Source organism: Balaenoptera acutorostrata, chromosome 9 (assembly GCF_949987535.1).
Source record: "Balaenoptera acutorostrata chromosome 9, mBalAcu1.1, whole genome shotgun sequence".
Classification (NCBI taxonomy): Eukaryota; Metazoa; Chordata; class Mammalia; order Artiodactyla; family Balaenopteridae; genus Balaenoptera; species Balaenoptera acutorostrata.
Genome location: NC_080072.1, coordinates 3,905,542 through 3,916,167, shown reverse-complemented (window position 1 = coordinate 3,916,167; position 10,626 = coordinate 3,905,542). Strand labels below are relative to the sequence as shown.

General features: G+C 55.8%; 1 protein-coding gene across 1 annotated transcript; it reads right to left on the bottom strand.

Moving 5' to 3' along the window:
- Positions 1–2,668: 2,668 nt before the first annotated feature.
- Positions 2,669–4,440, bottom strand: FGF4 (fibroblast growth factor 4). The gene is made up of 3 exons (XM_057553759.1): positions 4,101–4,440; positions 3,391–3,494; positions 2,669–2,845 (listed from the first exon to the last, which is right to left on the bottom strand). The coding sequence occupies exons 1-3, from the start codon at positions 4,438–4,440 to the stop codon at positions 2,669–2,671; spliced, it is 621 nt and encodes a 206-aa protein (XP_057409742.1).
- Positions 4,441–10,626: the final 6,186 nt, after the last annotated feature.

Below are 10,626 nucleotides of genomic sequence, written 5' to 3'. Positions count from 1 at the left end.
CCGATGATCAGCTCTGGGGGCTGCATTCTCCACCCACAGGAAAGTACAAATTGCTTTAGCCTGGACCAGGCCAAGGTGAGGGGCACTGGTTAGTCCCTGGGTGGGAATAGTGTGAATTAGCCCCGTCAGGAGAATAAACTGCAAGATTCAGTGTCATCACAAAACTTTGCGACACTCACACCCCCCAGGCCCCGCCCCCGAGGCTCCTGTCTTCAAGGCCACATTTGTGTGGACACAGCTGGCTAAAATCTGTCTCCACACCGCCCGCCCCCCCCCAGCCCCGGCCAGGCGAGGCTCAGGGCCTCAAATAGACACTGGGAGACAGGGGGAGGGAGCCATATCTTGGCATTTCAAGGCAGGTTTTAATCGTTTGCGATACCTTCCCCGATTATGTCCATCAAGTCCAATGGGGTTCTTTTTACACGTGATAAATGTTTTCCATTTATTCTGTATTTCGATGTGCACAGCACATACATCACAATATGGGTCAGCACCTGTATAAAACTACAGACAGATTCTGAAAACAGCAGTAAGTACGGAAACCTCAAATCCCCATCACAGCAATAGAAACACTTTACAATATTTCAAAGGTTCAATGACATCTCTACACGCTTCACATCCGAGCCGCTGAATATATACACATGGTCAAGGATGGCCAAGTTCTGCCCTTAAGACATCCGAGTTCCTGACAATCTGACTGGGCTCTGAGACAAGACATCGTCCCATATTTAAGGCATCTGAAACAATCTGGTTTGTTACTATGTGAATACAGTAAATACAGAACGGCCACAAATCCCCAGCTCCTTACCCCCGCCCCCCGCCCCACTCCCACCCCTACGCAATCAGCACCGAGATCTCTGAGCAACGCTCAGTACTCCTGGAGTCTAAGGCGCGGTTTAAAATTTTTTAAAAAACACTTTTACTGCCTGGCCTGAACAGCAGTTTGAGATGTAAGGTCCTGTCTTAAGTGGCTTCTTTCTTCTAGGCCTCAGTTTAAGAATAGTATTTTAAGTAGATGATTTGCATTCGAACAAAGAGTTTTAAAAAGGAATGTGAAAGACAAAAACTCCAATCAGATTTTTCCAGTCTTGCTGTCTGTAGACTCCCATAAAGTTAATTCGGGAGACAGTTCAGAAACATCTTAGGAGAGTATTAAAAGTCTTGAGGAAACATTCGGAGCATTTCTGGTAGCAAGCTAAGGTCATTTTGTATAAACTCGAAAAAGTCATTCATTAAAATTAAATGTTTGCCATCACCTCGGAACTTTATTTAAACCTCGCCGACCCTGCCTCTTCCATCTTTGCTTCCACGACAGGGGTTACATTTGTAAAATATATAAAGAAAAATATAAGGTTACTTGGTGACCATATAGTGTACTCTAACAGCTGTCTGCAAATATTTTCACCATGATTATCCTTACTAAAAGTAAATCACGGGGTAAAGATAGCTCAAACGTGACAAGGTTCGAATGGGGCACACCAACACTATCTGCAATCCTTTTTGGCTACATATGGAAAAAAAAGCCACTTGGGATGGCAAACTCCTACACCCGGTCTGAGCTTTCTGCAGATTTTGCCAGATGAGTGGTTTAAGGGCTTTCGAGGTAGATGTTAAATCCACTTAATCAGGAATGCAACTGGAGAGAAGCAGTGGCTTCCCCCACGCAAACTGCCTTAAGTGTTTTTGTACAGTGACAAGGACATTTCACCTAAAATGAACAGCTAGTTCTAGCCCAAAGCTTCCCAAACACAGGGAAGTGTGTGTGTTTTTTGGTTTTTGTTTTTTTGTAAATATATATATGTATACGCTATTACTTATCAGAAGTCTCCACTATCACAAACTGTCTTTCACCCTCGGGTTTTCGCGGTGGTTGTAAATCCACCCAATCTTGTCCATTTCCAGCCTTCCAGTGCAATATCAATTCCTCTCCGACGGATCTTACAAAATTGCTTCGTTTTTGCCTTTTCCCCAATGGCCACAGAGAAACACGGGCTGTGGTTGATCCAGAAAAAGGAAAACAGGAGTTTATAAAGTTGCCCACGGGTCTCCCCCATCTGGTAGGTCGAGGAAGATTGACTGCAGCAAAGTTCAAAGGTCATTCCTGGCAGATCTAAAAACAGAGTGACAGTGGTGGCCTCGACAGTGCGCTTTCTGTACCCGAAGTAAACCGATATGTCCTGAGGAATATCTTCTGGGCACAAAGGGAGTGGGGCGCTGCAGGATGCTAGGAATGAAGCCAAGACCGGGAGCTTCCTTTAACTGGCTTCCGAAGCCCCAGGAAACCTTTCCAGACACAGAGATGCTCACCACCAAACCACAGGGGACAGTGCAAAGCAGGGTTGATGTCACAGACTGATGTCACCGGTTTTTAATACACGGAATAGCAGCAGTCACTTGTGACAACTTTTTGACAAGTTAAATAAACCCAGTGGAAGGGTCTCTACTGTTTTACCAGAAAAGTCAGGGTTTGGTGGGGTTTTTTTTGTTTGTTCGTTTTTTTCAGAAAAATACAAAACACATCCACAGAGCCATAAATAATCTGGTGGCAATATATACACATTTAAATAATTAATTTAAATATCTTACACCTACTCTTGAGTTAAACTGTCCATCCGAAGAAAGTGCACCAAGGTGGCCCTTGGCACTCCCCTCCTGGGGGCTCTGAGGGTCACAGCCTGGGGAGGAAATGGGTGACCTTCATGGTGGGTGACACCCGGTTCCCCTTCTTGGTCTTCCCGTTCTTACTCAGGGCGATGAACATGCCGGGGTACCTGTAGCACTCGTAGGCGTTGTAGTTGTTGGGGAGGAGTATCTCTTTGAACTTGCACTCATCGGTGAAGAAAGGCTGGCGGGGAAGGAGAAGCGGTGTCAGGTGGAGCCATCTCTGGGCCAAGGGACCCCTGTGGGCGGGGGTCAGGGACTCCTTTCTCTCCCAGTCCCACCCTGGCTGCGAGGCCTCTGCTGGGAAGTCAGGGTGCCAAGACCTTCACAGGGTGATTAGAGGTACCCGGCCAGCTCGCAGCAGCCACACCTCCAGACACCTGCCCGGCACCTGGCAGCCAGGAAATTTCATCACCGCTGTGTCCACCCTGAAGACTGCAGTCCTGCCCACCGGGACCGCCCCCCCCCCCAGGGGCTACAGTGAGGGGCTCCCAATGACACCCTTTGACCGACTGGCAAGTGCCCACTCAAGGATGGCAGGAACGCTGTCCCTGTCTTGGGGCCGTGCCTCTTGTTTGGGCTGGCCCGGGGTCAGCCGCACTGCCTCAGGGCCTCGGAGGGGGTTGCTTCCAATCCTGTGAGCCCACCGCAGTTCCACATCCCGGCGTCGGGGGGCCTGGAGGCGTCACGATCCCGCCCGGCTGCTCGGCCGGGCCCCGCGGTACTCACCGAGCCGTAGAGCTTGCCCCTGCTGCTCATGGCCACGAAGAACCGGCTGGCCACGCCGAAGACGCTCACCACTCCCCGCTCCACGGGCGAGAGCTCCAGCAGGCCTGGGGGCGGGGCGCGGGTCATTCCCGGGCACGGGACCCTCGGCCCTCGCCGCCCGACCTGGCCCCCTCCTCTGCCTGCGCGCCTCCGGGACGCCCACTTCTGGGGTGGAGGTGAGTGTAGAGGACCCGGGTCTCCGGCGCAGGTCGCCCCCGAAGGGCCCCCGGAGCCCAGCGGGCTCGCCCCCAGGGCCGGCCCAGCGGCGGCCGCGCCCAGTCCGGGACGGCAGGAGAGGGGTGGCCCCGGCGGCCCCCGAGTCCGGCCCCAACGCCAGCGCGCGTCCCGGGCCCCCGCAGGTGCCGGTGGCTGCGCCGCGCTCCCAGTGCCCACGGGCGAAGGCGCTGCAATTCGTCACCCGGAGCCCGGACTTCTGAAGGCAGGGGAGGCGGGTCTCGGCCGCCCGGTTGCGCAAAGCCGGTCGCTGCTGCGACTCGAGGAGCCGAGCGCGTTTGCGTCCCCGGCGTCCCCACGCCAGAGGGACCGGAACCCGAGTCCGCCCCGGTTCCCAGAGCCCGCGGGCAGGTGTCAGCCGAGACCTTCGGTGCGAGTTGGACGGGGCGGCCGCTGCCCCGGGCCCCGACCCTTCCCGCCCGCCCCGCCCCACTCACTGTCACTCGTGTCCGCGTGCACGCCGCCGATGCGGCCGTCTGGGAGCACCTGGAGGTGGAAGCCGATGCCCACGTTGCAGTAGAGCCTCCGCAGCCTCTTGATGCCCAGCAGGTAGTCCCCGGCGCCACTCTGGACGGCAGCCTCCTTGGGCTGCGCGGCCACCGGCAGGCGCGCCAGCGAGCGCGCCACTAGGCTCTCCCAGCGACGCTCCAGCTCGGCCTCCAGCGTGCCGTTGGGTGCGGTGGGCGCGGCGGCGCCCCCTCGGCCGGCCCAGGGCGCCAGCACGGCCAGCAGCACCGCCGGGAGCAGCGCAGCCGCGGCCGCCCCGGGCCCCGCCATCCCCGCCCTCGGGCCGTGCGTCCGTGGGTAGGTCGGTGCGCCCGGGAAGCCGGGGGCCGAGCTGCGCCTGTGGGGGCTTGCGGGAGTGCACGGCCTGGGCCGGGGGCAGGGAGTGCACGGTCGGGGAAGAAGCCGGAGGCGAGCGACGGAGCCCCCAGGCGCCGGGAGCTACCCGGGCTGCATGGAGAGGCGGGCAGTGGCGGAAGGACGCACGGCCGGGGCTGGGACCCTGCGGAGCGGTGCGCGCCTCCCTGCGCGCTGGGCCGGCCCGGGCCGAGCCACTATATATAGCAGATCGCCCCCCCCCCCACTCCCGCAGGGGGCCGTTTGCGTTCTCCTGGGCGCCCGGGGCGCTGTGGCTCTCGCGGCTGGTCGCAGTCGGCCTGCCAATCAGGGCTGGGGGAGGGGAGGAGGCCGGGGACCAGCGCCGCGAGTGCCACCTGGAGGGTCCCCGGCCCCCACCCCTGGCTTCGTTGGGCCCATGGACCTGTTGGTGCCGACCCTCGCGTCTCCTCCACTCTCGTCTTGCAGCCGAAGTTTTGCTTCTTCCACTTTGTCCCTGCCTGTCCCGTCTCCGTGGGGCCTCTTCTCCGCCTCTGTTCCAGCGGCCTGGGTGCCGCCCTCATCTGGTACCCTCAGCTCAGAGAAGTCACTCCTTGCGCTTTGCCTTTCAGGGACTCCCCGGAACTTGTTCCTTCGCTGGGACCCTGTGGACCCACCTGGGAATGAGGGGCGGGTAAGGGCAGTAATCGCCAGGAGCGCCTGAGCCTGGAAGGAAGAATCCAGCGCTACAGGGTGGAGGGAGGCAAGGGCCTGGGTTTGGCCACCTGCGCTCTGGCTGATTCAGGGATGGGGCTGTGTGTACCAGGTGGAGGCATCACCTGAGCAGGGGACCTGAGTGGGCGGTGCTAAGAGAAGACAAGGGGTGAGCTGGTGCACCCCGGGAGGCCACGGCATTGCACCCCCTACACACACACCCATGCAAGGACAGGGGCCAGGGCCATAGGGGACACCCTTTGTCCTCCTCCCCTTTAATTCTACAGCAGGAATATTCAAGTGCCATAGTCAGAAGCCAACCTAGCTGGGACCCAGGCCAGGCTTTTGGAAGGCTCCCTTCCCCCACCTGCTGTTCCCACCCCCCTCTGTGCCCATTATGGCCTGATGGGGGCGGGGTCCAGCTAGATGCTGGCTCACCTAGGTGTGAAAATCCCTGTTCTCAGTTGTACCTGAGGAGCCTTGCTGTCACCTCCCAGCAGGTCCCGCCCAGCCACCGCTGTAGGGGGCCCCGAGCCCACCCTAACCCCTGCGGCCACCAGCACCTGTGACCAGAGACATCATCCCCGGGCCTTTTCAGCCTCCCCACCTCCCACCCCATTCCTGGCTGAGGAGCCCTTGGACCGACCTCTGAACCCTGCTGGGGCTCATTCAGACCACAGAGGGGACCTAGGAGGTTGGAGGTCTCTGGCTTGAGGCCAGAAAGGGGGCACCCAAGGCTCAGTGAGTGGCCTTGGCCGGACCAGCACCTGGTCTCCAGACTTCTCGGTAAGAGCCTTTGCTCCCTCTGGGCCTGCAGCCTGAACAAGCATTGGCCATCCAGGCCGAGCCTTCCTGGGAAGCCGGGTACCGACTCAGGGCTGCCAGTCACGGCTATAAGGTCAGCTCTGCAGCTGCTTGGACCCTGGGCCCCCTCACCCCCATGGGGCATGGGAGGCCAGAACCTGCCCTAGCCCTGTGCCTCGCTCTCTGTGTGGCCTGGGCAAGTCCTGCCACCTCTGGGCCCCTAAACCCCCATTTGCAAAACTGCTTGGAAGGCGGGCTCCCCTCCTTCAGTCTGGGTCCACGTGGGCACCTCCTCTGGGGCGGTGGGACCCAGGCCCTCTGAGGTCTCCCCCCAGCTCCTGGCAGGGTGTGGCCCCTCTCTTCCCAGCAACCCCACAGGGAGCTCCCTTTCCATCTCTCCTGTTTGCTGGCAAGTTCAGTGAAGGACCCTGTGCTGGTTCATCTCCCAGAACTGCCGTCCCACCCTCACGGCAGGTGTTCTCAGTGACTGTCCTTTGAAGGGCTGGCAGCCAGCAGGGATGTTAGGAGCTGAGCCCTGGTTCCCCCTTCACCCTGACTCACGGTGGGTCCCTGAGCCCGTCAGGCCTTGGCCTCCTCAACTGTCCAAAGCAGCCAGCAGAAGCCATGAGGGTTAATCCGCCAGGACTGCAGGTGGATGATGTAACAGGATGGTCATTTTCACCTGACTCCTGCCTTGGCCCCCTCCTCGCCTCCTCCGCATCTCCCAGATGCTCCCCATCAGCCACTGTCCTCAGGGTCTTGTTTCCGTCTCTCCAACCTCCGCACTGGAAGATGATGACTTCTCCCCACTCAGGGTCTCCCTCAAATATCAGCCACTTGGGAGGCCCGCCGTGACCCCCACCCCCAAGGCAGTCTCCTCTGCCCAGTGCATCTGGTTGTTGCTTCTTCTCAGCCCTTAAGGAATCTTCCTTTACTTGCTGACCCTCCCTTCCACTAGAAATAGGCCCTGATGCACCTGAAGAGCCTAGTTTACCAAGAACCTGGGGTGCAGGGGAGCCTGCGTAGCGGAGGCTCTGGGCCCTGTGGTCCCTGCTTCAGCGTCACATTGGGGGTCCATCTCTGTTGGTCATATGATTTTAGCCTTTAGCTTCTGATCATGCTCAGTTTCTCCATCTGTAAAATGGGCATGACAGTGACCCCTTTCAGGGGTCGCCAACCTCGACAACAGGGTGTGGGCCGTAGGAAAAGGCTGAATGTAGTCAGCCCTTCAGACCGCAGTCTCCTTGCAACCGGCTGACAGTTCATACCCAGAGTGTGAGAAATAACCAACCCACATTTTTATCCGATGGGAGGCCCCACATCACAACAGCAGCCGTGACTGGAGGGGTAAAGTGTCAGACGGGAGCAAAGGCTCAGAACTGAAATCGGCCAGTCCCCGCCTACAATCTTCTTGCGACCTTTTTTAACCTACAGAAAAATCGCAATGTCATTATCTTCTTGGTTTCTTCTCCTTTGAAAGAGTGACAGAGCTTCTCAAGACAACCAGCCCAGATGTTAAGAACTTACTTGGCTTCATAGTAATAATAATAATAAAAAGTGCAGCATAAAAATTCAATTCTAGTTCTTAGGGTGGAGTGACAGGACTCAGCCTGGGGCAGGGCTCCTAGGCTGCAAACTTTGCAAATGGTTCAACTGTTTTCTTGTTGAACTTCCTTTTCTTGGCCTTAGTGAGAAGACCCTCACAATGGCCTCAAGGAGAAGGGTAAGGCTGGTGGTAGAGACACGTCTAGATGGGCTGCAGCAACCCAAGAAACACAATTTCTTTTAGAAGCTCCAAAAGAAGGGGGAGATTAAGACAATTTTTTAAAGCTTTTAAAAATTGTGGTTAGGACTTCCCTGGTGGCACAGTGGTTAAGAATCCATCTGCCTATGCAGGGAACACGGGTTTGAGCCCTAGTCCGGGAAGATTCCACACACGGAGCAACTAAGTCCATGCACCACAACTACTGAGCCTGCGTTCTAGAGCCCATGCCACAACTACTGAGCCCACGCACTACAACTACTGAAGCCTGCGCTCTAGAGCCCGTGAGCCACAACTACTGAGCCCATGTGCCACAACTACTGAAGCCCGCACGCTTAGAGCCCGTGCTCCGCAACAAGAGAAGCCACTGCAATGAGAAGCCCGCGCACCGCAACGAAGAGTAGCCCCCGCTCGCCGCCACTAGAGAAAAGCCCGCGCGCAGCAACGAAGACCCAACGCAGTCAAAAATAAATTAATTAATTAAAAAAAAACAAGACTAACCACATGTGTGTGACCACCACCATCATCCATCTCCAGAACTTTTTCTTCTTCCCAAACTGAAACTCTGCTCATCAAACAGTAATTCACCATTCTCCTGTCTCCATGAATTTGATTCCTCTAGGGCCCTCCCCTAAGTAGAATCACACAGTGTTTGTCCTTTTGTGTCTGGCTTATTTCACTGAGCATAATGTCCTCAAGGTTCATCCACATTGTTGCCTGTGTCAGGATTTCCTTCCTTTTGAAAGCTGAACAGTATTCCATTGTATGAATGTAGCACATTTAGTTTATCCATTCTTCTGCTGATGGACACGTGGGTTGTTTCAACCTTCTGGCTACTGTCAATCATGCAGCTCAGAACACAGGTATGCAAATACCTGCTCAAGACCTTGCTTTCACTTCTTTTGGGTGTAGACCCAGAAGTGGAATTGCTGGATCACATGGTGATTCTAAGTCTAATTGTTTGAAGATCCTCCATACTGTTTTCCACAGCTTTTTGTTTTGTTTTGTTTGTTTGTTTGTTTGTTTTTGGCCATGCTGCACAGCTTGTGGGGATCTTAGTTCCCCGACCAGGGATCAAACCTGGGCAATGGCAGTGAAAGCACCGACTCCTAACCACCGGACCGCCAGGGAATTCCCTGTTGTTTTTTTTTTTTTTTTTGATAGAACTTTTTAAAATTTTATTTTATTGAAGTCTAGTTGACTTACAGTGTTGTGTTAATTTCTGCTGTACAGCAAAGTGATTCAGTTATACATATATACATTCTCATAGCCTTTTTTTTTTTTTGGTCACCTTGATCACGGGGCATCAAGGGGATGGGATTCGGAGGTGGCTCTGTGCCCACTTGATCCCCCCTCTTTGTTTCTCCTCTGTCTCCTCTTCAACCCTGGGCTAGCCCAGCCAGGTCTGAGTGACAGGCACAGGGCCAGTTTTTACAGCTGGAACTCAACAGAGCAATTCACCAGGCAGACACGTGCGTGTGCAGGTCTCTGCACATATTAGATACTCGAGCCTGGGGAAGTGGGCTTCTGAGAGAATTAAATGAGGTGATAGGTGTTGAGCACTTAGAACGAGCTGACGCACGCCAACCGAGCGTCACACAAAGTCTTAGTGGGTTGATAGGAGCGCGGGGCGGGGTGCCGGGTGCCTGGAGCACAGCCCAGCCCTGCCCTCACCCGGGTCCCCTGGGCAGTTTGCTTAGCTCCACAACATCCAGCGTCCACCTTCACATGGTCGTGGAGAGAATCGGAGGAATCAGACTTGTGAAGTGCTGGGCGTGCTGTCCCCACCGTGAGCCACTGAGGACTGGCAACATCTCTCCAGATACTGTCATGGTTGGGATGTGTCCCCGGCACCGTGCGCTCCGGGAATCCGGCGTGGCTCTGGCGGGCTTTGCACACCTGATGGCCTTTGCTATTCACCCAGACCTGGAAGGTGGGGCTGGGCTTAACGGTCACCATTTCACAGAAGAATCATCCGAAGCTCAGAGCCCTTGAGCAATGCACTTAAGGTCACCAAGGTGGCAAATAGCAGAGGCAGAACGCACACTTGGGCGCTGGACACCAAACCAGGCTCAGTTTCCTCATCTGTAAAACAGAGCTCGTGTCCCCAGCCTTGTCAGCCTCACGGGGTGTTAGAGGTCCAAACCATGCAGGTGAAAATCTTTTGTCAGCTCCAGGGTGGAGATCCAGCTCCGCATGCTGGTACCATGACCCCAATAGATTTGTTCACTTAGAAGATCATAGAGGGAATTCCCAAGCAGTCCAGTGGTTAGGACTCGGAGCTTTCACTGCCGGGGGCCCAGGTTCAGTTCCCGGTTGGGGAACTAAGATACTGCGAGCTGCGCAGTGCCGCCAAAAAAAAGAAAAAGAAAATCATAGAACACACAGTCAAGTGCCCAGCTCCCCACCTGTTCCTTTTAATATTTCATATCAAAAACAGAGCTAGAGAGACCCACCCAGGGGCATTGAATCCGGCCCTCTGGTTTCACGGCAGTCAGCAGATGGCCAAAGAAGGGAAGGGCCACCCAGGGTTATCCCGACGCCCAACCCCCTGGCTCAGGTCCATCTACTTGGCATTCTAGGTCCCAGGGCCGCCTCCCTGCCTGAGTCACACAGCTGCTGATCTCCCAGAATTTACATCTGGGGGAAGGAGAGACCCCAAACCAGCAAGAGGCTGCAGCGTGAAGACCATGGGACACACTCTGAAGACACACACAGAGGGTCATTGGAGAGTCCCGGGGTCCTGGGGACGGTACAGCTGAGACCTACAGGATGAGAAGGAGCCTCCATGGAAAGGTGGGCTGCCCCCAGCAGAGGGGTTAAGGGGGCAGGATCCACAGGCGAAGACATCTGGGTGTTCAAGA

Bases quoted from the DNA above. Each gene is read 5' to 3' on its own strand.
- FGF4 (XM_057553759.1), bottom strand. From the start codon at position 4,440: ATGGCGGGGCCCGGGGCGGCCGCGGCTGCGCTGCTCCCGGCGGTGCTG. The intron at 3,495-4,100 runs GTGAGTGGGGCG...CCCCGCCCCCAG, and splicing joins GCACGCGGACACGAGTGACA to GCCTGCTGGAGCTCTCGCCC. The intron at 2,846-3,390 runs GTGAGTACCGCG...CTTCCCCGCCAG, and splicing joins GGGGCAAGCTCTACGGCTCG to CCTTTCTTCACCGATGAGTG.